At 43.3% G+C, this 27,817-nt stretch overlaps 1 protein-coding gene across 1 annotated transcript; it reads left to right on the top strand.

Moving 5' to 3' along the window:
- The first annotated feature begins 809 nt into the window (after nt 1-809).
- On the top strand, nt 810-24,412 carry PRAF2 (PRA1 domain family member 2). Its single transcript, XM_078664722.1, has 3 exons — nt 810-1,142; nt 19,646-19,863; nt 21,229-24,412. Exons 1-3 carry the CDS (start codon nt 964-966, stop codon nt 21,366-21,368), a joined length of 537 nt encoding a protein of 178 aa, XP_078520848.1. The 5' UTR covers nt 810-963; the 3' UTR covers nt 21,369-24,412.
- Nucleotides 24,413-27,817: the final 3,405 nt, after the last annotated feature.

The following is a 27,817-nucleotide window of genomic DNA, read 5'->3' as shown; positions in this document are numbered from 1 at the left end:
GCTGTCCACATGGGTGTCCTTGTATTTTTCTTCCCTTTCCACGTGGGTGGTCAGCTGGAGCATCCCATCCTCGTCGCCACTGTAAAGTTGCTGGTTTAATAACAGGCAGACCACTTCTTTGTGTTCCAGTAAGTGATTTATTTATATATTTAATTTCACGCTAAATGGAGGAGCGCCGGCCGGCGCTGCCGTTCTCTCGTTATCCCCGGCGCGCAATGGGGGATGCGCGCGCAGCGCGCCAACATGGCCGCCGCACGTCACGTCTGACGTGACGTGCATAAACTAGAATGCACACTCTACACGTGGGAAGCCAAAATAGAAATAATTCTCAGTTCTAAAGAATCCAAAGTCTGCCTCCTAAATTAAGAATGTTGACACGCTTGCATGTCTTATATAATGACTGGTCTAACCTTTTAAGTGAATATAGTCAAATATAGGCACTCTTTGCATTTTAACAGTGAAACAGCATTTTGAAACCAACATTAGCCTATTCGTCCAAAATTCTGAGTACTTGTTCATTTATTTCAGCTGGCTCAGTTGGAAATGCGGTCAATTTCCCAGTTGGAATTCCTTTGGAATTTTAGGCCGACGCCCTTCAATTTTTTGAAGAAATCTATAAATTCATTACATGCACGTACTGTAGATTATAGAAGATTCAAAAAATACGCATCCCTGCATGCTGGAGGAGCGAAAAAACACTAGCCTATTCGCCACGTGGTAAACTTCATCATTGTTGCTCGCTGTCATGCCTACCGACGTGAACGTAACAACTACATCTCCCGGCATGCTCGGCGTTGAGGGCTGTTTCCGGGAGGGGCGTTACCGCTTGATGTTTTGACAAAAGACTACGTTTCCCGGCATGCCATTGCTTAAGCCTCCTATGATGGACACAGCTGACCTGTCAACGTGCCTGATGGGAAATGTAGTTTCCGCTCCGCCCTGCTGGTTTGCCTTGTTGTAAAGATGTCGGAGGTGCAGCTGCCTCCGGTGCGGACCCTGGAGGACTTCTTGCTGGGTTCGGCTCGCTTCAGCCCCCCAGACATCCGGGACCTCCAGCGCTGGAACCACCGAGTCATCAACAACCTGCTGTACTACCAGAGCAACTACTGCCTGCTGCAGCTGCTGCTGATCTCCGTGGGAGGGTGAGGATAGCGCTTAGCTGGCGATGCACAGCGCCGAGTGTAGGCGCTACACCCCAGACGTGTGCTCCTCTGCAGCTGATCACACCCTGCTGAAGCTGATCTGCTGGGAGCTGTCCTCTGGAGAGTGAGGCTGACGTGCCACAGCACACAAGATCTGTGCTCCTCTGCAGCTACAATATTGTATTTTAATTGCATTTATATAGCGCTTACTACCCCAGACAAGGCGTCAAAGTGCTTTTTCGGCGAGTAGCACGCTACTTCTGAACCCAAGAAGGATTAGTGGTGAATTAGGATAGTGAAACTATGAAAGTAATTTGAGTGGTAGAGGAAGAAAGCAGGACTCTGGCGCTCTAGCAGTCAAACAAATATTGGGAAGTAGTCGGTTTGTACAGATTAAGATGGTGCAACCAGTATAGAGGAATTCCCTAAACCTCTTAAGAGCCGAAGAAGAGAAACCTTGGCACTGGAGAAACGTATAGCAGGTACTGGGCACACGTACAAGAAAAAAACAGTATTGATACTGAGAGAATTACATCAAAGTAAGTCCACACCGGTTGTATGATAAACACGTTGTTTTATGTGGATATTTTCTTCAGAACATACAACGCCAGCCGAAACGTGTTTCGTCAACAGGGGGATACCTGTGACTCATCAGGGCTGAACAGGCGTTCAGAGCTCTGATTCACACATACGAGACGAGCACCGCCGAGACCGGACACCAGAATGTCTCTGCCACACAGACGTACCCGCCTGTGTTTATTCGCCTGCATCCTTACATACCGTACCAACGGCCCTTGCATTACCCGTCGACCGGATTGGAACTATCACCGGTAACTAGCATTACTCTTCCCGCCTGTTCAGCCCTGATGAGTCACAGGTATCCCCCTGTTGACGAAACACATGTGGGCTGGCGTTGTATGTTCTGAAGAAAATATCCACATAAAACAACGTGTTTGTCATACCACCGGTGTCGACGTACTTTGATGTAATTCTCTCAGTATCAATACTGTTTTTTCTTGTAAGTGTGCCCAGTACCTGCTATAATTTGAGTGGTAGATAGGTCAGGTATTTGGATTGAGAAGGATAGTGGAGGGATAGAGAAAGGAAAAAGGTTTGCACTTATATAGCACCAGTAGAGCAACCACTACTTACTGCACCTGACCTGCTGGCTGCTATCCTAGGAGGTTTAAATATTGAGGGATGAGATATTGCTGGGGCACCACTGATAGCTGCCAATTGGCCCCCTGCTACGTGGAACATCCTCAACCTTACTTTGAAGTGTTAGCCAACAGCACTTTGCATTCTGGGCTTTGCAATTATAAGCTAAAAATCCTCTCTTTTTTAAGCACCTTGATTTGTCTTGTTCTTTGAACTTTATGCGTATGAGCTGAATTATCCCAGCATGCAAACTGTTGTTGGTTGAAATCCAGGACTGTCTGGGGGTGTCGGATATGGAATGGGACCAGTGGCAGCTATGGTTAATTCTCATAGTTAGGTGAGTCGGGTAAAGGCTGAAATGTCACTGTGAAGGCTGAAATGTCACTGTGAAGGCTGACATGTCACTGTGTCTAGATTCCTTGCTCTGGTCTGTGCCACTCTACCTAGACTGCACATTAACCCCTACCAGGGGAGAAGAATTTGTGAATTCCAAGACCATTGAAAAAATGTATGCATAGGATTATTTCTGCATCCTTGCATTCGCAGTTAATGATGGGTTGTCGCAAATTGCAACCTTCCTAATCGGTATTAGGTAGGCAGGTCATGTTTCAAACTCCTGCGATGGGACAGTTTGTGATGCAACTTAATATGTAGACTGCATCACAAATTGCATTACTGATCACAATCTAGGGAGTTTGCAAATTGCACATCCCAGGTTTGTGAATTGGATCGTATGCTGGACATCTAGTCCCATGAAGCCACCAAGCGTGTTACAGAGAAATATTTTATTGACACAAGTGCCTCAAATATAGGCCAATATGTTCGGTGTGAGGGCAGGATGAAGCCAGATTCAACAAATCATGGTGTGTTGGAGAGGAATATAATATAATTGGGTCTCTACAGTTATTTTTTATCATTTTTATTTATATTACTTTGCAAATGTTGATAGTTTGTGGCATAACGGTATTGAGTGATTACACCAAAATCCTGCAATGTTTGGTTGTGCGCTAAAGCAGGGATTAGAACTCAGTCTCTATGGTGGAAGTTAAGTCGGAAGGCTGAATCACCTCCTCTTTGGTGAAGTATTGTAGTAATTGGGAGAGTCCTGGGTGAAAGGGGTATCCTTCCATACTGTGAAAGGAGAAGGCCTGCTGCACTATGTGTTCTTTGTGTGTTTCCTAGATTTCAGGTCTTTTTTTTAATTTTTTTTTAATCATTTGCGTGCATAGCTCCAATCTATCAAAACCAAAAGGCCGCTGAAGAGGATGAATGGTCGCGTTTTGTGCTGTCTCAGCTTATTACTGGTGGGAGAATTCTTTAGGGAGGAAGACCAGTTCCCATCAGCACAGTGAACACAGGCCAGATCCTAACTCACTTAGGGCAGTGCCTTAGTAGATAGAGCCCGAGTTATCGAGACCCCCATACCACCAAGGTTCTTAGCCGTGGTAGCAAGGATAAGTAATGCGCGCATTAATCATTGGACCTGGGGGAAAAAAAAAAAAAAAAACAGGTTTGTCATAACTATCCGAGCATACCCCAGAAAGCTCTACTATTGGGATTTCCTACTCTGGCTAGGTCGAGTTTGGAAATTCGAAGAAGTGATGTTTGCCATTCATACACTGTTGGTGGTTGAGCATCCTTCCAGTGTCTACATATCTCCCTGCGTGCCGCTAGAATGGCATAGAATAATAAGTTGGTTGCTGCATTACGAGCTTTACTTTTAAGACCAAAAATGACAAGGGCAAGGTCTATTGAGATATGTTCACCCAAAGATTGCGATAAATTATTACTAATGGCTTGCCAGTAACCGGATACGTTTGGACAGTCGTAGAGCATATGGATGTCTGATGCTGCGATTAACCCACATCTAGGACATGAGACTGGGCCCGTTAATGAAAACTTAGTCAACCTTTGCGGGGAGTAGTATGCCCTATGTATAGTGAAAAGGTGGTTCCTACGAAGCCACGCAGGTTTGACAAGGTCCCAGAGTGTTAAGCAAGAAGCCATCCAAAGCTCCTCCACATCCAAACCTGGCATTAGTTCAGCCCATAGTGATGTTGGTAAATGAAAGTTAGCATCTACTTCATCAATTATTTTGTTATACCAACAAGAGATTTCTTTCCTTGCCACTGGGCTGTCTAGAAGACATGTTACCAGGTCGCTGTAACCACTTACTAATCCGTGCTGGCAGCTCTTTATATGACAGTGACCAGCTGGAGATCTGAATATATTTAAATCTCGAGAGACTAGGGCCTACTCTATTAATTAAATAGTTCCAAGAAAGCAGTGATCCATCCATAAACAGATCATCCCATCTGTAGATACCAGCTTCTATTAACGGATTGGTAAGTGCTTCCGTTGTCCATAAAGGAGGAGCTGGTAAGTTCCATATAGGAGCCTTACCAGAGTAGTAGCCAATATTGGTCGATTGCCTCACTTTATACCAAGTATGTGCAATACCTTGTAAAACTTTCAATTTTATTTTTTTAAAGAATTTGGGGTCTCCAAATTTAAACAAGAAACCATTGTGGTCTACACTTTCACATTCCAAAAGTGTAGAAAAGAGAAGGCCCATCCCTGTTGATGTAGGAGTTTTAAGCAACATACGTGTGTGCGAGAGCTGAAACGCCCATGCATAGATTTGAAGGTCTGGACCGGCCAACCCTCCCTTCTCCATTCGACGTCTAATTTTCTTCCACGAAATTCTAGGACTCTTACTATTCCAAATAAAGCTGGTAATCGCGCTCTGTAGCTTTGAAATTAACTTTGGATAAAAAAAAAGTGGGATTGAATTAAACAGAAAAGAAACCTTCGGTAAGATACTCATCTTCACCAGGTTAACCCTACCCAGAACTGTAAGCGGGAGGTGTGACCAGTCTCTCATCAGTTTCCGGCATTCTGCAGCTATTTTGTTGAAGTTTAGAGAAGCAATCAAGTTAATATCTTTAATTATGTTTATCCCCAGGTAGCGAATTTGGGTTTTAGATGTCTCGTTATTGTTAGTTCTATTAGTATTCCAGGACATTGACTCTGTTTTTAAGGCATTAATCTCGTAGCCTGAAACTTTGCCAAATTTGAGGGCTAGGTCAATTATCTCTGGGTATGCTTCGTCATCATTTGTTGTAAAAATCATAATGTCATCCGCATAAAGTGCCACCTTTTTAACCCAGCCACCAAAAGTAAAAGGATTTATGAGTATATTATCTCTTAATGTTTGGGCAAATGGCTCGATATATATATAAAAAAGGAGGGGGGACAGGGGACAACCCTGTCTGGTTCCTCTCGTAACTTTGAATGGCTCAGTCAAACCACCATTTATCAGGAGTGAAGCAGATGGGCAGCGATATAACAGATCTATCGTTCTGCGGAATCTTTCCCCTACGTTGAACTTCCTCAAGGCCTCCGACAGGTACAACCAGTTCACCCTGTCGAAGGCCTTGGTAGCATCCAACGTGAGGACAGTCAAGGGGATGGCCTCTTTTATAGCTATGTCAATAGAGCCTAATAGTTCGTAAGTGAGCTCACATAGCTGTCTACCCTTTATAAACCCTTTTTGGTTCGGATCTATAGTAACAGGTGCTACCCGGCTCAAGCGACTGGCCAATATAGTGGCAAAGATTTTGTAGTCGGCGTTTAAAATAGAGATAGGCCGATATGAGCCGCAATCTGAGGATGGTTTGCCAGGCTTCAAGATGAGGGTTATAGTGGCATTATTCCATGATTCTGGTGGCAATTCGCCTTCTCTTAGAATTTGATTGAATAGGGTAGCTAGAACTGGAGAGACCTCTGTGATAAGTTTTTTATATAGCTCACATGGCAGGCCATCAGATCCAGCAGCTTTACCAGATTTTGCTTTCTTTATTGCCTCCTCTACCTCTGTGGTGGTTATTTCATCATCCAGTGAGCGGCTCTGTTCCGGTGTTAAAGATGGTAAAGAGATTTCTCCCAACCAATTCATGATGTCATTCTGAGTAACATTTAGATCGTCCTGATATATGGATTGAAAGAAAGTTCTAAAAGCCGCTCTTATATCTTCATCCCTAGTGAAAGTACCCCTCGCAGATGAAACAGAGGAAATGTTGTTGCGAACCCGGTCAGATTTTATTTTCCAGGCAAGTAGTTTCCCTGCCCCTTCACCATATTGGAAATGTGAAAGCTTACTTGCCTCCCATCTTTGAAGGACACGTTTCTCCAGAGTTGCCGATAAAGCGTGCTTTAGTCTATCCAATTCAACATGGGGAAATGGGAAAGGGAAAAAAAAAAAAGAGAAGGGAAAAGGGAAGGAAAGAAAAAAAAAAATAATAATACAAAATATTTGCCCATAAAACAAAATATTATATCTAAAGGCGAGTCACACGTTAAATATAAGAGGCACATAGGGTCGAGATGGGGAAGAACTAGGGGCACTTACTTCCGGGAAACTTCCGGTTGGTGAGTACAGGGTTTTCCCAGGGTAGGAGGGGGGGGTGGGAGGGCACGGGGGGTGTTGGGTCACAATCACACTTTAAAGAATGAGCTCCAATCTTTTTTTCCAAATAAGTTTTTAAATACAATGTTTGATACTCATCTCAAGCATAACAACAAGCTTGTATATAAATTCTCACATAGATCTCTAGTTTCTTTGCCAGTCTCATCAAACAATCCAAACTCGCAACACAATGAGTAGACTTAGATTATTATCCTGGAACGTTAATGGTCTCCGCACCAGGCCTCGTGCTAATAAAATCATGCAATATCTAGGAGATTCCGATGCGGGGATCATTATCCTCCAGGAGACACACTTAACCGAGAGCGAGATACTCGAGCTGGTTCGAAAGAGTAGGTGGATAGAATCATCTGTTTCAACTACACAAGGATCTAATACAAGGGGGGTCTCGATTTTCTTTAAGAAATCAGTAAGGGTTAAGATAAACCAACAGAAAGTTGATTCGGGAGGTAGATGGGCCATTGTAGCAGTAGAGATCGGTGAAATGAAGTTAACACTTGTAGGCTATTATGGTCCAAATATTGATGATCCCCCAGTACTAAAAACCCTATTTAATCATTTGTTAAATTTTCCAGACCCAGTGATTATAGCGGGGGACTTCAATATTACTTTGAATCCACTTCTGGACAAATCCCCTAACAGTAGACAAAAATCTATCTCCAAATCTAGAGACTGTCTTTTAGGTTTAATGAACCAGTATGGATATGTCGACATCTGGCGGGTTAGAGAGGGTCAAAGGCAAGACTTCTCATTTAGAAATTTTAAGTATAGACACAAATCCAGAATTGATTTTATTCTCACTAGTAGAGCTTTGGCTGATGACATTATCTTAACACACTATATCCCAATACACCTCTCTGACCATTCAGCAATCAAATTAGTATTAAAACATGCTATGCCACCTCTTGCAAGAACTTGGTCCTTCGATAGATCTTTACTCTCATTATCAGAGGATATTGAATTCTTACAGCTAGAAACTCGCCACTTTTTCAACATCAATAAAGGTACAGCTCCAACAGGTATAATATGGGATGCATTTAAATGTACATTAAGAGGCTTTATCAAAAGTAAAGTGGCTTACAGAAGAAGGCAATATATAGAGGAAGTCACTTCTATAGAAAATAACATCTCGGCAGTTCAATATGATATTGATAATACCGGCTCTATAGACAATCATGGCTTGGTAGATTTCAGGTCTTGCCAAGGAGGAACAGCAGATGGTTTGGCTGCCTCATGGAAGTTTGACTTTCACTTTTATAAGTAGTGGCTTTTACTGGTGTGGGTGGCGCCCTAGACCACCCTGCAGGTTCTAGAGGATGGACGAAGGGAAATGAGATCAACACAGATGATGTGTTCAAGTTGGCCTTGACCTACGATCATCCAGATGCTGCATGAAGGGCAGTGTTCAGTGGGGTTAGAGTGTTGTCTGGGAGGTTGACCACTAAGGCATTTGCCCAAGGCAATTGGATCTTAGCAACAAGTTTGTTTGGATGGGAAGAAGCTTGATTTTGAACACAGCCTTTATCAAGCCATCAGGATTATCTTTTTGGAGGAAAGACTGGTGTCATTGTAGAAGGCCAGAGACTTGGTAACAATTGGAAGATGGAGACAAACTTTCCAAGTTCTTGTTGTCAATCCGTTATTGGCCTATGTTGCTATTAATGAGTGCAGGCTCTGCCTTGGTAGTTTCTAATTGGGGTAAGCTTCAGCAACATGCAAATCCATATTCTACGGTGTCCGAAAGGCCTATACTGGGTGTTACATTTTTGTTAACGTTACTCTAAGACACAATTATGACTTTCTCTTTGAAGCATTTTGAGATATCCGGTTTGTAAGTTGACGACGGCCGGTGCCTATGGGTTCCTTTGAATGTTGATCAGTGTCACTATTCCTAGGTGTAAAGTCTGTTTTGCTTCACGCCCTATCGAATAGCCTAACTAGAGCCATTTGTAAAAATAGTGGTCAGGCTCTTACAGCCTTGCTTTAAACTGATGAGGCAATGATTCTTTCAGTGTCATTTTCTAGATCTCCTTGATGGTTTCTGATAATCCTGCATCACCAGTGGGGTGTACCCTGAACAATATCCTCACAAGGGGCTGGGGTGACCAGCACACTATAAAAACCAACAAAGTTCCCCATGTCCATTAAATTCATCTGTTAATTAATTTTGTATTTCATTTTACACAATTCACAAACAGAGGACATAAATATTTCGATTATTCAATACTTTAATATAGAACATAATTTTAATATACAAGTACCCAATTTATGCCCCCTTTTGGATGGGACATTTCAACCTCATCACCAATTCCTTCTAAAAAAAAAAAATACATTTAAAGATACAACACATATGGACAAAGTTAAAACAATATATACATCAAGGAAGCAATCCCAAAGGCTAAAGGATAGAGTATTCTTGAAGTCTGGGCCCTGATGATTTTACTGAATAGAATCTGATTGAGGACAGGAAAAGAAGCTATGGCTGTCAGTTCAGTGAATAAGAATCCAATTGGAGAAGAGTGGTTTACATAAACCCTCTCATGACGATAATGTACATCGGATGGTATCGCAATGCTGAGTGATTTCAGCTTTGTGCTAATCTTCTGATTACCCATGAATTGTTGGACCTCCATTTATTTATTTTATTTTATTTATTAAAGTTTTGTATAGCGCTAGCTGGACCCGAGGGTATCAGAGCTCTTCACAGCAAGTATAAAGGCATTAGACAGACAATGCGGACAAAAAAACAAGGCAATGAGCACAAGAGTGAGTACAGTCTGTACAATAGCAGCCAGGCGTGAAACAGGGCGGAGAGTCATAGGCAAGTCAATCAGCTCTGGGGTGAACGAGAATATGGAACTTTAAAGTCTAGGTTGAGTTCAAGTTAGTTCCGGAACGATCGAGGAAGAGGACTTTGAGTAACTTCTTGAATTTCGGGAAGGATGCAGTCATTCTGATGTGTGGGGGATGGAGTTCCATATCTTGGGAGCATTGCCCGCAAAGGATTTGCAAGATGTTGAAAGTTTTCTGGGATTTCAGAGGAAATGAGTTAAGTCCTGAGGATGGTCTCTGTGAATTGCTAATAAGTGGACCAAAACGTCGACACAATATGAGCTCTTGAGGGTGGTACTGAATTTGGATGAAGGAAGATATTCATGCTGTATCCTGCACAATCATCAAGTTTGTGAATTGTTTAACATGAAATGTAAAATTAATTCATAGATTCATTTAATGGACGTGTTTATGATAATCAGGAAAGCAGTCCTATCTAAGCCTTCTTGGTGTAAGTTAGACAACTTCTTTGGAGTTGCTACTCATGCACTTTGGATTTGAATTCGGATTAGGTGATGGCAATAAGCCTTATGTAGTTTTATGTTGTCCTATCCTCCCGTGGCCACATAAAAGCCAACATTCTATTCAAGTTCGCATAAAGACGATGTGAGTTAATACTACAAGCGATCATCTGCCTGAAAACATCTTGGTGCTCGGACTGAATAAAGAAGGGCGGGCTAACCTGCCGGGAAGGAGTCACCATGAGCAGAATAAATACTATTTGAGGCCCTTATGGAGACAAAGGCAGACTGTTCCAGACAACTGTTAACATTCATCATGTTCAGCATCTCTGAAGGATACTCTCTGTACTCACCATACAGCACACAATAATATAACAGTATTCTATTTGTCACAATTTTGTATATTTTTAAATTTTAAGTTGACAAGTGTTTGTTTATCTTGCGTTTCTCTCCTTCATATTCCTCCGATCTGTTTTCAAATACATGACTTGCTTTTTTCCAGGACAAGTTGGCGAGTTTTAAGACTTGCTTGTACGCCTTGTTTTAGAATCTTACATCATATATTCTTATAATGAATCAAGTTTGCATCTTGTTACTGGACTAGTTCGTTAGGTTGTGTGTGCTTCACAGCCCATATGTCTGTCGCTGCACCTGTTGTTGAGTATTCGTCAGCGACCTTCCCCTTAAGACAAACATATACGCAGTGATACTACTAGGGGACGCAGACACATGCATTGCTGTTGCCTGTGCCATACCTTTTCTCTGGTAGGATGCATGTGCTACTGGCACCTATGTTGTACCTCTTGTTTGTGTGTGTGAAGGAGCACTGCACTACTTGCTAACTATCCTGCACCTGTTTTATGTTTGGGAATCTTGGACTGCCTCTGCTTAACTTGCGCTTCTTCCAACAAGTGTTGCCCAATCTCTCAATTCTATAAAATACAGATTAAATAGAAATGGTTCAGAGATCATGACCTCCAAACACATTTTAGCCAACTTTGCACACTACCATACAACATGATTAAAACACAAAAAAGTCAGTTTTATATTGAATTCATGGGATTTGCAGCCCCAAAGAAAATGTTGTTTCAGTGATTGTGCAGCGTTGGACCTACTTATGCCTTTAAATCAGACTACCTTTACTGGTAAGAGGTCAGGCCCAATGTGGCCATGGGAGAAGAACCATGTATACATACTTATTGCGCTGTGATAGTCTCTCACTGGTCCTGAATGAACTGAGTTCAACCATTAGTGTGCCTAAGGTCTCTTTTCAGCATCCATAGCATTCGGTGCCCAATCTGAAGAATTTCAAGGGTCATACTAAGTCTCTTTCCTTGTATTTTCAAAATGAATAATCCTTTGTCGTTGCTTGCCACACACTATTGTGTTCCTCACCGCAGTGGTGTTCAACACCATTGAGCATAAACTCTCTCATAGGTCGGCTACTGTCTTATGTAGGACTGGGAGCGCCAGACCTACTTAGGTGCAGTTAATTTCTGACTAACCGAACCTACCAAGTTAAACTAAGTACATTCCCCTCTGATATTTTGCCCTTCACCACTTTGTCTTCTCCATGTTTTTCTGGCATTACATTAACCAATTTTGGAGGCAGATAATTGTGAGTTTCAGATGTATACTGATGAAAACCCGACCTACTTGAAATTGAAAGAACAAATTTGGATTCACCGTCGGATAGCTACCTGTCTGAAGGATGTTTAATCTTGATGCATCATAATTTGCTTTGTTTGAACAGTCAGATGCCAACAATCTTACTCCTGGACCCATTTGAACGTTTCCTGCTCCACTTCATTTGCGTAGGCACCATGGTCGAACTCTGAAACCAGTCCAGAAGGTTTGCAAGTCAGGGTATTACTTTTAAGTGCAGTCTCTCTTTCACTCTTGTGTGAATTTAGTGGCCGAAGGTGTCTCTCATCTTCCTCACCTGCTTGCGGGCATCCTCGGTTTTGTCCAGATTTGCTAAAGATCGTGTTAGTACTGCAGTGGGGATATCTTCCCTTGAATATTGTAAAAACCTACTGACTGGTTTCTCCAGGAACATGCATCAAAATCTTCACAAAGTTAGAGTCAAGCTGTGGGCTTATTTATGGCCTGGGTCAAAAGATCTCATCACACTAACTTTCAGACCACTAGACGGGCTTTCAATCAAAGAAAGATCACACTACAGATAGCTGCATGGTACCCAAGTCCACTCCTGTTCATGCGCCTATATACTTTACAAAACTCATCCGGCTCTATTGTCCATCCATATGCCTGGTGTAATCTTCTGTTAATCTGCTGGCTACTTCGCTATTACACTCAAAAAATTGGAGGTAGATCGCTTTATGCTCAGGGCTTCTCTCGTGGAAATTTGGGAGTAGATCACTTCATGCTCAGGGCTTCTCTCGTGGAAATCTGTCCCCAAACACCAAGGATCAAACAAGATATCCTAGAGCTTAGACGAGGCCTAAAATTTACTTTCTCCGTTCCTGGTACGGCTTGGTCTCCGCAGACTGTTTGATTCCAGATATTGTTCTTGGTCCCCCTCACCAGATGTACGCCTAAGACTGGTTGAAATTATAGACCTTTATCTCAAGGGATTTCTGCTCTTGCATTTTTTTCTTTAGTTCATTGCATCTGACTTTGGTAAGTATTGATTGTTGGTCCCTCCTTTGTCTCTTCACGACCCTCTGTTCTCTTCATTCTTCCACAGTTCTCTCAGGCAAGTACTCTTAGTTTGCAGTGCTCTCCAAGACACTGGAATATAAATACATGCACAAATACTTAACAGTTTAACTTATATAAACGTAGAGCAGTTCAAGGTGGTTCATCGAAAACATCAGTGCACATTAGATACCAGTTATTAGCACAGTAACTTACCAACATTTCTATGGTTTATATTTAGGGCACAACTTTGTTCCTTATGCCCTAAAGCACCATACAGAGACTACTCTTAGTTTTCAGTAGACATCCGTCTCTTTTGTCTGTAATATTTAATTTTCGAGGAGGGTAGGTTCTTTTTGTTTTTAAATTTTTATTTGAGAAAGGCTCAATATTTGTTCAGATTCTATTTAAGATCTGCTTTACACTTCATCTATAGTATATCTCCATACTAAGGAAGAAGTACGTAAGTTAACGAACATTGAATATTCATTTGAGCCTTTCTTTTCTTGTGGTTGGGAGCAAAGGTTTGACCTAAGGTTAATGTTTTGTCATATTTTTTAAAGTAAAGAAATTCTACTAATTTACCATGCTGGTTTCTGTTGTCTTTATTTTACACTCACTGTAGCTTGATGAATTAAGAAGGTGAATCTGAACCCACCTGCTTTATGGCAGCTTTTGCCTGCATCTAATTCTGAAAGATTTCCAGGTGATTAATGCTATTTTAGACTCATTAAGGTGTGGATTTGCCCATGGACAGGCCACAGTAAAGTCTTGTTAGCCTGTTTTTGAAGGTCGTGTTTGGAAGAACATTGACCCCATTGAGTTTAAATCTTGTTTAGCAAATTCTACAAGTTTTACATCGGATGTAGTTAGCAATCTCTTCATATTCTTCTTGGATCAAGTCTACAGCCGACTCCCTAGCTCCCACAAAACTGATCTCTCAGCGACGAGAAATCCCTTTAGAACCGTGGTTCTCAGATAAGCTTAGACTGCAAAAACAGCTTTGCAGAAGAAAAGAACGACAATGGAGAGCCAAATACCACTCAGTCGTCAGGAAGATTTATTTGCTAGCTATTACAGATTATAAAAGACTAATCTTGGAAGAAAAAAAAGTATTTTACTGAAAAGATAGTCGAGTCTAAAAACTCCAATAAAGAGCTATTCCGCACAGTGAAAAGCTTAGCAAAAGTACCTGAACTTATAAGCAGCAATGGTGGTCAGAGCTTCTGTAATGTTCTAGTTAAGTTCTTCCGAGGAAAAGTGGAATATTTATTTAGTTCATTTACTAACAAGAGTCTTAATTATACAGTAGATCAAACAACTCTTAAAAATTGTCCAGATATTAAAAGATGGGAGAACTTCTCTCCTCTGAAAATAAAACCCGTACACAAGCTAATACTTACAACCACCTCTGGCTTGCCGCGAGACCCATGCCTGTCCAGAATAGTAACCGGACACCAAAAATTATAAGTGAGAAGCTGACTAATTTCTTCAATGAAATCATCAGAACAGGCCATTTTCCAGGGAACGGGAAGATGGCCTCTATACTCCCTCTGCTCAAAAAACATAAATCTGGATGTGCAGGAACCCAGTAGCTATAGGCCCATTTCTAGGTTACCGTTTCCGGCAAAGGTCCTAGAAAAAGCATTGAACGTCCAGCAAGTCACTTTTATAAAAGCGAATGAAATACTGGATCCAATGCAATTCGGGTTACGAGTAGCACATAGTACTTAAAAAGCTCTTATAATGGCTTCCGAATAATTAAGATTCATTCTAGATTCGGGAGGGAAGGCTGTCCTGATATTATTAGATCTCTTAGCGGCCTTCAACACTGTTTTACAATAGTGGGTGGTCCCAGTAACAGTACATCCAACAGTGTTAGAAAGATATATATAATCACGTGTTTACAAAATCAAAGAAAACATATATATTTTTGCAACAGTGTTATTTAATCACACTGAACATGCATTTCAATTGAGAAAACATTAAAAAGATTCTTGGAAGTGCCCAGCAGGAAGAGGGAAAAGAATACAGAAAAGTCTGTCTTTAGGGTGGAAGTAGTGGGGTATGTGAAGTTAGAGTATAGTGTGTATCACAATATCCTATTTAACTGGCATATCATTTAGCCAAAAGATTTCCCAGTTACAATGATGGGCACTTCCAAAAATCTTTTAAAAGTTTTCTCAATTGAACCGATGTACCGTTACTGGGACCACCCACTATTGTACTATCTTATACCCAGGTCCCAGTGATTTTTGGGTTTACCCTTTCATGTAACGGGTTCAACACTGTTGATCATAACATTCAAGATGATTAGGAAAATACTTCCCTTCATCCCTAGGGATTTGCAGAAAACGGTTGAGTCCACCGTGGCTTAATCCAAATTGTATTATGGCAACGCACTATATTTAAACATACAAAAAGGACTCCTACAGAAATTACAGGTTTTACAAAATGCAGCGGCCCGGCTGCTTTTGGACATTGCTAGGCATCAATCAGCATTGCATGGTCCAATGAAACTGCATTCGCTTCCAGTTGCCAAAAGGATCACATTTACATCTCTTTGTCTTGCTTATAAAGCACTGCACAAGGCAGGCCCAGACTGCTTAAAAAAACAATTTGTTTGTTACATTCCAGGAAGAAATCTTTGATCATCTGCTGACAAGGTTTTGGTGATCCCTAGAACTAAGAGAGCACATTGCGGAGGGAGGAGTTTCATAGCCGTAACAGCCAAGCTATGAAACATGCTACCTTTTAAATCTAAAAAAAAAATAATTTCCTTTAGGAAATTATTGAAAACCTGGTTCTTTAAAAACTAACCGTAGGACACCACTAACCAGCAATAGTTTGTCATATAAGCAGCGCCAAGACGCCTCAGGGCATACGAGCGCTATAGAAAATAAAACATCTAATCAAATCATTGCTAGGTGACTTGAGGTTCCTTGCTGCCTAAACATTTATAGCGGTCCGCATTCCATGGGATCTGAAAGCATCCTTTCACAAGATCAGTCCTCCGGTACTACTGGAGATGGTTGTTGGAGATCTTGTAGTGATATTGGTGAACTCCTTTGTCTTAGACCACACATAAGTACTTTTTCCTCCAGCCCTAAGGTCGTGGGTGGTGGTGTAACCAAAGGCAAGTCCTTTCACCTGTTTTTTAATGTGTTTTCTCCCTTGACGAGCTGTTCAGATCATTCTCATGCTTCTAGTTTCATTGTATGTTCAAGCGCTACAGATTCTCTCCCTTGCACTCCTCTGTGCAGCTGACTATGCACCCCCTTCCCTCTTCAGTGGCTACTCTTTAAATTGTCATCTGGCCTCATAGGCCTTTATGGGCACCCATGCCCTACCGCAAGCAGGGCTAATACTTTCTAAAAGATCAGCTTTAAAATTATCACCCTGGATGTATCCCTGAAGCAGCTGAAAACATGGGCCTGCAAACACTGGGAGTTTAGAGGTAAATAACTGGGGGCAGAGCATTCTCTAACAAAGCCCCCCATATCTGGAATAAGCTGCACAGTGTGCCAAAGCAACTTCTCACCCACATGTGTTTTCATATATGGCAGAAGAACTGTCTGGTCTCCATGCAGGCTGTCCGGTTGACAATGTTGCATGGTCCGGATTAGTGCCAAGAGGCATCACGGCAGTGTTTCACCACCTTAGAAGACAGACAGAATGAAGAAACATCGGGAAACATTCCACTATTCTTGGGCAAAGGCAAGCTCCCATTCCATGGCCTAAAGTGATGCTTAAGAAATGCCTTTATCATAACCATTGGGCTGCACTAGGACAATACTGACTTAAGACGCTGCGTACGCCTGGGAATGCGATGAGTTTCTCTTTACACAGCAGCAACTGCATGCACATCTTGGGGTATTCTGTACAACATGCAGTCACATGGCTGGATGCAGATCTTAATTTCCAGTGCCACACGAAGAAGGTGGCAGCGACTTGTGTGGGCTTGTTGAGGAGCCTTCGCCCTATTTTGAAGTTTTTCCCAGCGCCTGTTCGGCAGCTTATTATCCAAGCGACAATTCTAGCGCGCTTGGACTATGCCAGCGCGTTACTCTTGGGTGCTAACAAAGCTGAGATTCTGCGTCTTCAGCGAGTACAGAACTCAGCAGCCCGAGCTCTTGTCGGGCTGCCTCGCAGATGCTCTGTTAGAGCCACCATCAGAGCCTTACACTGGTTACCCATTCAAGCTAGAATCCAGTTTAAGACGCTTTGTTTAGCGTTTAAAATCCTGAAAGGTACCAGTCCGGAGTTACTTCGCCCACTCTTAACCCCGTACACTCCTCAACGTAATTTGCGTTCCTTAGGGCAACATCTGGTAAACATACCTAAGTTCAGACTCTGCCGCGTCGGAGGTCGCTCCTTTCGACTACTGGCGGCCAAATTGTGGAATTCCCTGCCTGTTTCTATTCGTGGAATCAATGAGCTTCTCCCTTTTCGAAAAGCCATTACGACTTTTCTTTTTCCTTTAACTTAGGTTGCCTTTCTTGTAGTTTCCTTTTCTGGTATCATGTTACAGTTAGCGCCGGGACGCCCCTTGGCTGGGGCAGCTGTGCGCTCAAACAAACTATTAACATAACATAACATAACATAACATAACATAACATAACATTACAGGACTTGTACGACATTCTGTTTCACCCATTTATGCTGTTCAACACAGTAAAAACATCTGGCTATATCTGCTAACTTGATACCAGTTAGAAGACTAAGGAACTGCAACAGCTTGTTAGTGAGACCCCCCCCCAGACAATGAGCCTCATGTTTATAGTCTTCAGAGGAAGCACCTATTGCTACAGATCTGGCTGGGTCAATCTATGTGTGTATTTGTAAAGCGCACATTTGCCCAGAAGGGTATCTTGGTGCTGAATAACAGATGTTATAACACAGGGGCTGTTTTTCCATGACTACCTCTCTAGTTTCTCATTCTACCCTCCCACCTGGAACGTAAGATCTGATAGCCATAATCTCCTGGCCTCGTCCAAGCCTCTTTGCTTAATCCAGGTTTTTGTGCTTTTTACCTGTTGGGCCTGTGCACAGGACACTTTACCACCAGTATTCCAGGTATGCTGCTGTCTCCAAGCACCCAGTAACAGACCGGGTACTCTGTCCTGGTCTGTGCGGCTCTGCACCCTCCGTTTAGTGCACACCACTCGAGGTGGGGACAGCGCATTGATTATGGAGAGACACAATTCTCCCTCTACAGCTGGCTGCAGTGGAACAGCATAGCAGTGAAAGGCAGAGTGTTGTTTGGAAACCACCTGTTGGTCTTTAAGTGCAGAGGGGCCAGCAGAGGAAGGGGGCTGTGACACCACTGCATACAAGTGCTGTGAGTGACTGCACTCGTCTGCGGGGAATGCCTGGGGCTCCCTAAGATCACCTGCCGCTGTCCTAAGGTCTCCCTCCTGGGCATACTGATGGTGCGTTGCTCCATATGTCGCAACAATCCGTGTGAGTCGCAACAGCTTCTGCACCTCTGCATCTGTATAACTGCACATAGAGCATCAAAAGCTCTTTTATTTAAATGGGGGTCACAATCCCATGCAAATGAGAAAAGGCCCCCTTGGGACAGCGCCAGCACCATCTTTACTTCAAAAGCACCTGCACAAGCATCTGCAACCCCTTCTTTAATACCAAAGTGCCCGCTGGTTGAAACAGCAAGTGTAAACGCACACTGCGCCCGTAGGGCACTTTATGCAATACACAAGGGATTACTGCCTCCCCTCTTCTTTGGCTGTAAATATGTCTGTGTGTTGATTTAGCTGTGTAGTAGGATGTCTTTCTTAGCTTTGATCTTCACACAATACCACATTTGAGGCAGTGTTGGCCATCGCAACCTCTAACCCCTTGTACTGTGACCTACTACTGTCTCTTGTTCAAAGTCAATGTTTGGAATGTTATGGCTGCTAAAAAAAAATAGACACACAAGTGATGGACAGAATGCAGAACAAATCAAAACATTCACTCCCAGTCAAGAGATCTGGGTTAAACCCATCTTTCATTTTCTCACCATGCCACCCCAGTTTAGACCTGGTCATATGCAAATCAGTCTCGTCACTGTGCCTCATGGGAACAGTCTAGCCTGAACTACGAAGCCAGGTCCTCCCTGGACTGGAAACAAGCATCCTAGGACCGGTTTGGGGGTTTAACCCCCCATCAGCTTGAATCCAGTGGCACAGTGAGCCCGGGACACCCAATTGATGGAAGGAATGCAGAACAAATCAAAACATTCAGCAGCCTTTACTGCCGGCTGCTCTTCACACTGCAAGAAAAAGAGTCTGTATTGTTGCTGAGCACCAGGCCTATCATGCATAGTACATACATTACAAACCCCTGCTGGCACACTGATGAAAATACTGCCTGCTATTGATCACGGCTGAGCACCGGGCCCATCACGCATAGTACATTCATTACAACCCCTGCAGGCACACCCGTGCAAATACTGCCTGCTACCTATCACACCTAAGCACTGGCCATGTCCCGCATAGTACATACATTACAAACCACTTCAGGCACACTGATGCAAATACCACCCGTTACTGATCACAGTTGAGCACCACCGTTCACTAGGACAGCACAAGGCACAATATACAGTCGCAGTATGGTCCCTACAAGAGCTGCTGCTGTCCCTGAAATTGAAAAGTTGTATATCATCGCACAGCTAAATAACTGCAAACACTTCCTGATTCTGCTCTTCTGCCTGTGTAAGGGGTTTGGTGGGGGGTGGGGATGGGGGTGCAGGGTCTGAAAGAAATACAAATTGCATTGATGTCTACAAAGCCCACTTTAATATAGAAGCTGGTGAAATACCCAGGTCGCGTTCTTATGATGTGCTCGCTTGTTATCTACTTCTCATGTTCCTACTCTACCTTCTTCTTCTCCTGCCGCCATAGGTATGTCCAGCCTCTGATAACCCTTCTGGTGCTGTTGGTGGTGGCTCTTGCCTTCCTGGGCTTTGTGTGGGCAGCCGAAAACAAGGCCGAGGTGCGCCGCTTCCGCCGTAACTACCCCACGTCCTGCTCGATGGCCCTCCTCGCCACAAGCTACTGCCTCCTGATGCTGTGCGGTGCCCTGCCAACCTTCTTCGTCGCCATCATCCTGCCTCTGTTGCGTGAGTATCACCTGGCACCAAGGAACAGGTTAAGCTGTAGTGTGTGCATGTTAGCTGTACCCGTTCACTCATGGGTGCCTTCTACTGGAGAGGAGAGGTACGTCACCGGTGTCCATGCACAGCTTGAATATTGACAAGGCGCAGCAGGAGAGTTTTTCTAAGAAAAGTTGAGCACAGTTGTTTGAGAGGTCAAGATTTGTAACCAGGATAAATGCTGCTAGCAATCTAAATGTGTTATGGTAACTCTTTACATTTGTAGATCTGTTGGTTAAACAGATGTGTTGTCAATGAGGTACATGCTATTAGCACCTCAGGGAACTAGAGAAGCTTCACCACACTGATCTCCGAATGACCCGGAAGTTTTACTGTTATAGAAGAAACAGAAATTGATGAAGGCTGTTGGCTGCAACTGCAGAGATCACTTCCTGTGTCTGCCTTTGGATATTATTTTACTTCTTCTCTTAAAGTGCTCCAGTTTGCATCTATCAAAAGCCATTGTATCCGTGGTCGCCTTGTGGAAGGACATTGTTGTTTTCCCCCAGGCAGCCACCTGAACCACCCCACATGCTTTCTGCATGCACTAGTGCCTGATTACCAGCTGCAGCAGAGAAGAACGGCGGGGTCCAATGGCACTCTCAACACGCTTGTCACATGCAGTCTGGTCTTCACGGCTATGATCCGCCCATCCGTCTCCAACTTTAAAATTTGCTATCTTGTTGGGAGGAGAGGTGATGCACTCCTGCTCATAAGGCCCCTTTGTTGACAAGAAGCAACCCTTCCATTCCCACATCTCAGGCCACAGACACAAGCTTGCTGCTCCACATTAGTTAGTGTTTTAATATGGTGGCCAGTGCTGTCGGCTAGGTCACGACAGTCGCACAGGTGTAAGGGAGAGAGCACAAGAATGTAAGATACTGTGGTATCGTTCCCTTCTTTGATTTTCATGTCCGTCCCTGAGTGCACACTCACCAGGATCACATTGTGGCCTGTGAATTTGTCTATAGACCCTTCTCTGATGTTAAAAGGATGTTGAAGGTCTGACAGCGAGCCGTTAGGGAAAAGGTTACCTGAAGGTTGCCATAGTTTTTACTAACTGAGAGGGGATTATTCGCAGAGAATTTGACCAATATCTGGGGATTCCCACCTGTGCCCGTGGCCGGGCAGTGGCTGACGCAAAGACATTGGACAGACCCTGATGGTACAACTCCCAAGCAGTGTGGAATGGGACAATATGTGGGGACTGTGGTGTGAGTGAAGTGAGTGGAAGAAATGTATCGGGCGGTCCTTGTCCACAGTAGCTTTCTGTCCTGACCTATTCTGAACTTTGCATTAATTTCTTACCCCCATCCACCTCTTCTTTCCTAGTGATTCTCACCCACGCTTCCCTGCGCCTTCGGAACCTGAAATCCAAAATCGAGAACAAGATGGAGAGCATTGGGCTGAAGCGCACACCCATGGGCATGCTGCTGGAGGCGCTGGGGCAGGAGCAGGAGGCAGGATCCTAAAGCTGCAAGCATGGGCCACTTCCGGGGAGGCGCAGTGTGCCAGGAGGACAGGCGCCTGCACACACAAGTCAAGATTGAAAGGCGGAATTGATGAAAAGTGACTCTTGGGGCAATGCCACTCCCTATTCTGGCTTGATGGGTGGGTGGTCTGCTGATCTGTGTACTTCACACCCCTCATGTTTCCCACTATCGAGAGCAGGACTCACCGAGCCAGAACATAAGTGTGCAGGCCCTCTCTTATCCATGCTACCTGTAGGCCAGCCATCTTATCATTAGATCCCCTTCCATTAGCCCTTTTCCTTTCGTTTTTCTTGCTAAAGCAGCTGCATAAAATGAAGAAATTACTCTATTTCCTTTTCCACAGTGCATATCACCCCTACCAAAAGTTTGTGACAGAGAAAATCAGCCACCAGCACCTCTGTTTGGGGGACGTCACATTAGGTGGCTATAGTGAGCTCCTGCCTTTCCATGCTGGGCAGTGGCTTCTGAAGGCATTTAATCCACTTTGCCTTTCCCCCCTTTTTTGTGTGACACCCAAGCCATGTCTCACCTGTATCGTGACATGGAGATAGGTATTCACCGAGACACTTGTTGGGAAATTGTGAACAAACAGGGATGCCGCAAGTTACTCAGTCAGCCTCATTTAAAAGTTTAAAACCCTGGTCCCCAGAAGTTTGGAAAAATATCTGGTAAGATATAACAGTGTAAAAAGTACACCGTCTTAGCATTCTAATCATCTCGCCCACCACAATATGTGTCAAATCCACTTGCAAGTAAATGCAAAAATAATGTCTATAGAAGGACCGTAGGCTGAAAAGAGCTGTGATCGCCCATAAACAGTTCTTTATGTGTGCGTATGTTTCTGGGGGTCCGTTGGCATACAAAGACAGGTTTCTTCTGGGCGTTGCCATTACAGTCAGTGGTGAGTTAATAAGATGGCCAGAGGAGATGGTTCCAATGAGAGCTATGCAGTCAGGGCATCTCAAAAGCCATATGTTGATCCTTCCTTTAGCTATATCCCTGCAGCAGTGAAGATGGTTTAAAGGGCCCCATCCCAACTCTTTATCAGTGTTGCAGAAGAAGGATGGCTATGCAGATCTCTCTATGCCAGACATTCTGCAAAAGGATGTGCCACAAATTCAGGTGATGTTATTTCTGCTCATGTGACATTATTTCCAAACAAGGATCCTCTGGGTTGGTTTTCTCTCTAACAACCTTCCCCAGCAGCAACATAAGAGCCCTAAACAAAGCCTGTTCCACGAGGAAGATTTTACTTGCATAGGCAAACCCCTGCAGCATTTACAAGTTTCATTTTGCTGAGTAAAATTAGGAAAATGGTGGGCTAGAAACAGTATTTTCCAATGAGAACTGCACAGACAGAAATGTAAACATCACAGATGGTTGACAGCAGAAATGTAGAGCTCACTGATTGTTTGCGTCTTTCCTTTTTGACAACAGCCTGAATTTTTGAGCATTAAGCTTTAATGCAAGATGGCGGACATCCCTTCCAGCAGATTCATTTCCTTCATAGAGACCCTTCAGCTGTCCCTGCCCCCTTGACACATGACTCTTTTCCTGCCCTATCTTATCCTTTGAAAGTGCTTTCCCCAATTCTGCGGTTTGGTTGTCTTCTTTGCTTGACCTCCCTTTTCTCTCTCATCACCCAATCTCCATTACCACATTATTATGATGTATTTCCAATATCCCTTATGCACTTTGAAGGCCTGCTTGAAGTTTCTTTATATTTTTTCTTGTTTTTTAATGTTTTATTTTGTTGTGCAGTTTAAGTGCGCTCTGCACAGCTGTTCTGTTCCGGAAGAGGATGTGAATTCTCAAGCTGCACAGAACTGGTGATGCCAAAATGGCACCTTTGGGCTCTTTCATAAACCTACAAGCCACACTTGTGCCACCCCGATTTACTCTATCCCTATAGTCCTCAGCTCTCAAAAACATTTTTTTGTGCTGAAGTAATGACTTCATAAGTACTGGTCAAACAAGGACGCAAACATGACAAGCATTTATTTTGTGTGTGAAAGACACAAAAGACACTACTCCTTTGATTCCATTTTATCCTTTAGTTATGCACATTACATTCCGTTAACTTTATCTCTTTTTATGTACTCTGTCCTTTTTTACTTTTTTATTTAATTCCTTTTACATTTTTTTCTGAGTATTTTATCAATAGCCTTATTTTCACAGCTGTTTTTGGAAATCAGTATTATGCCATGTCCACGTTTGCAGCCACCACTCTCGCTTGTTTTCTTTTCTGTCTCTTGTTAAGTTGCCTATTCTCCTCGGCTTCACCAGAGAAGTCTCACATGTGTAGAAACTGTGTACCTTCACCTGCCTCTTCCATCTGCCCACCAATCACATAGTTTGTGGACAGAGCGATCATTTTCATGACAATGGGAGCAAATAGCAAAATTGCAAAGCGTGTAGTTAGCCAACCACATTTCCAATGTACATATTGTGTATGTTTATACTTTGTTATGGTGGCTTACGTGCTAGCATTACCTGTGGCGCTAGCATACATTCCTTTACCTTGGTATGTTGTACACATACTGCCCCATACCCTCAGTGACCTAGAAGCGATTTTGGACCAAAGGATTGCCTGGTGCAAGGTTTATTCATGCAATCCGGTTATTAGGGTATCCGTTAGGCCTTTGTATTGCAGGACAGCTCTGTGCTGAGTACATCTCGCCTTTTGGTTGCGCAAACCTGCAACAAAGATTGCAGTTTAAGATGAGAGCATAGGAAGTATTCCAAGTTGGTTGAAAAATGAATCTAAGAAGTTGCTTTTGGTCCGGACCACCTATAGTATTCCCAAAGAGGAGAGTGGGTCAGGCAGCAAGTCTCTGCAGCTTTATTCAGAGGTCAGAGGAACCTGACCCGGGTCTTCGTGGTGATACTGCAGAGGAGGAGATATGCAAGGTTTGGTTCACCAAATTCAGAGAGTCGCACCTTTTCTCTTGCACTGTTTCAAATTTGTTGTTCCAGTCCAGGTACCTTAGAAGTGTTAAAAATAAATACATGTATTCTCTCTTGCTCTTTGTTCTGTGTTTCATTTTCTTTTACAAATGTAAATGTGAGTGATGGAGCGTGGTACTTCACATAGGGACAAAAGATGTAGAGGAAGGAGGGGTGTAGATCATTGCTTACTAGCCTCGAAGCTTTTCCTCAGCCGAAAAGCAGTGCTTTTCGCAGGCCTTGCTGGAAGTAGAGTCCACCACTGGGTCTGGGCTCCCAATAGCACAGCTTAGCCACAAGCTACTGATTAACAAAAGAGGATGCTGATGCTAGACAATTTAATATAGCAATTTTTTTGCTCTAAACATTGGAATCAAACCAAATGTTTCTGATTTTTATTATCTTTTTATTTTATTTATTTTTACTCAAAATTTATTTTCACACACTTTTACATTTTTACCAATTTTTTGGACCTTATGTACAAAACCTAACCACAAAATTTCACAAAAACAATTTTTCAAAGAAATGCAAGTTATGTTAGGGCGGTTTTGGATTGCGGTCTTCAATGTTTTAAGTGGCGGTCAACTGCAGAATCGCAGCCTGTTTCCGTTCGCCGGAGGTCCAGTGCTCCCGCCTTGGTCGGTCGGGGCACCGAGCGTGCAATCTGTTCCTTTCGTGTAGACGCCGCGTTCAATATTGTAGAGGCTTCCGGGTTTCCCTTGAATCATGGAAGACCGCAATCCAAAACCGCCCTAACATAAGTTGCATTACCAGTGATTTACACGTCGGGAAATGAAAATAACCCCCAGGCTCTTTTGAATAGAGACCATTGTCCTGATGAGAACCCTCAAATCAGTTTATGTTCGAAACGCATAGACCATTGAGAGCCATTGAAAAGTTTCAACAGAGTAAAAGACTACAGAATGCATCTGAATTTTTGAATTAAGTATATGGCTGTGCTGGGAACAGTGTATTTCCAGCAGTATTTTATCTGTGAGAGTATGAGTGTAGTATGGATGAAAGTTTGAATGAGCTTATGAAAAATTTGTATTTTCTTTGAAAAATTGTTTTTGTGAAATTTTGTGGTTAGGTTTTGTACATAAGGTCCAAAAAATTGGTAAAAATGTAAAAGTGTGTGAAAATAAATTTTGAGTAAAAATAAATAAAATAAAAAGATAATAAAAATCAGAAACATTTGGTTTGATTCCAATGTTTAGAGCAAAAAAATTGCTATATTAAATTGTCTAGCATCAGCATCCTCTTTTGTTAATCGGAAGTAGAGTCCGGCAAGGAACTCATTCATTCATATGTTGGCGGTAATTCCTTTAGTTTATAGACAGCCAAGCTTTGGAACTTACTCCCTGCAAGATTAAAGACCATACACTTTCTCTTTGAATTCTTAGCAGAAGTAAAGTCGATGATGTTCCAAAAGTAAAGACCAAAATATGCCCAGCTTAGACTAGAGGGTGATGATGCCTGTCTGCAGATCCCACTGTATCTCACCCCTCCCTGCCAGGCTCCATGTGTAAGTGAAGCTTCATGATTGCTGCAATGTGATAGAATAATCACTCCGGCCCGCACGTGTGGAATGCAGTGCTTTCCATATAGGCCATCTCCAAACCGACATCTTACCAATCAGACATAACAAAGGGGGTTACCTCCTGCCAGACCGCCCGGAAGCGGGGTCTTGTCAAAGTACAAACCACTATATGAATACTACAATACAATACACTAAAGCCATCTATCTTTTTAGGTCTCGCCTTTTCCATTCCGAAGGAATGGGAAATGGAGAGAATTCAAGTGCTCAAAATCCTCGTGAAACCAAGGGCTTTTTGGTGCGGTTTTCTTTGAGTTCACGTGAATCACGTGACTAAACAAGCACGCGCATCAGCCTCCCTCCCTCCCTCCTAATTGCATTTTGTTCACGGCCGCCACCACATCAAAGGGCTTCTCCCAGCGTGTGCTCTGCGGCTTCTCCTCCCCTAATTATTCATGGCTGGCCGGCCGTACTTTCAGTTTCCCGGCCGCTCTTTATTGAAAGCTTTTTGCCTATCTCGCTGTCTATCCTCGATCACTCCGCTGCTCTCTAGCTATGCTTGTTATTTATTCCTTTTCGTGTCCGTCTGTTCTCCATGTTACTCTCGGCTTCGGCTGCCTCTCTGCTGCCCTCTTCTGTGGCTCACCCCCTTATCTATTCTCCTCTGTGCCTCTTTCTCATGTGTGCTTCTCGTTCTGCCCCATCTCTCCCCCACTGTATCTATCACTCCTGTCTGTCTATCCTCGGCCCCTGTGTCTCCTCTCCACTGCTGTCCCCCCCTATCGTTTCTCCTCGTGTCCGTCTGTTCTCCATGTTACTCTCGGCTTCGGCTGCCTCTCTGCTGCCCTCTTCTGTGGCTCACCCCCTTATCTATTCTCCTCTGTGCCTCTTTCTCTTGTGTGCTTCTCGTTCTGCCCCATCTCTCCCCCACTGTATCTGTCACTCCTGTCTGTCTATCCTCGATCACTCCGCTGCTCTCTAGCTATGCTTGTTATTTATTCCTTTTCGTGTCCGTCTGTTCTCCATGTTACTCTCGGCTTCGGATGCCTCTCTGCTGCCCTCTTCTGTGGCTGTCTATCCTCGATCACTCCGCTGCTCTCTAGCTATGCTTGTTATTTATTCCTTTTCGTGTCCGTCTGTTCTCCATGTTACTCTCGGCTTCGGATGCCTCTCTGCTGCCCTCTTCTGTGGCTGTCTATCCTCGATCACTCCGCTGCTCTCTAGCTATGCTTGTTATTTATTCCTTTTCGTGTCCGTCTGTTCTCCATGTTACTCTCCGCTTCGGCTGCCTCTCTGCTGCCCTCTTCTGTGGGTCACCCCCTTATCTATTCTCCTCTGTGCCTCTTTCTCATGTGTGCTTCTCGTTCTGCCCCATCTCTCCCCCACTGTATCTGTCACTCCTGTATGTCTATCCTCGATCACTCCGCTGCTCTCTAGCTATGCTTGTTTTTTATTACTTATGCTACTGCTAGGATATTTTTTGACAAAAAAAGAATCTAACAAACTTTATCATTTGTAACACCAATAGCTCAAACTTTCACTAATGCGAGACCTATTGCATTGCAAATGCTTGTTTATGTATATCTCTCTCTGAACACCAGATCCTACATCTCTGGGTTCTGAGTGACATCATTAATAACTTGAGCTTTGCTGTCACTCTGAACCCGTTGGTGAAAACCTTTCGATATTCACTGTTACCTGTTTTCTATATATTATTTACTCTCAGAAAAAAATAGCCACCAATAAAACTTACCCACAGTATGGTACTATTGTTCTACACTTTCCAGAATGCCTTGTATCAATACCATCCTCAATTACTTTTCTAAACATAGCTGCCATCTTGAATTCCTAATTTGTTTTTAAACCGTCACAAACATGACTGTTCAGCTTCCTGTTGTCGGTCATAAAACACTAACTTTCTCTCAAGTAGGTGTACGTCTGACTT

This window comes from Lissotriton helveticus, chromosome 10 (genome assembly GCF_964261635.1).
Source record: "Lissotriton helveticus chromosome 10, aLisHel1.1, whole genome shotgun sequence".
Lineage (NCBI taxonomy): Eukaryota > Metazoa > Chordata > Amphibia > Caudata > Salamandridae > Lissotriton > Lissotriton helveticus.
This window is presented reverse-complemented; position numbering and strand designations above follow the sequence as displayed.

Coding starts and splice junctions, on each gene's coding strand:
- PRAF2 (XM_078664722.1), top strand. CDS start 964: ATGTCGGAGGTGCAGCTGCCTCCGGTGCGGACCCTGGAGGACTTCTTG. Junction 1,143..19,645: donor CTGCTGATCTCCGTGGGAGG/GTGAGGATAGCG, acceptor CTGCCGCCATAG/GTATGTCCAGCCTCTGATAA. Junction 19,864..21,228: donor CATCATCCTGCCTCTGTTGC/GTGAGTATCACC, acceptor CTTCTTTCCTAG/TGATTCTCACCCACGCTTCC.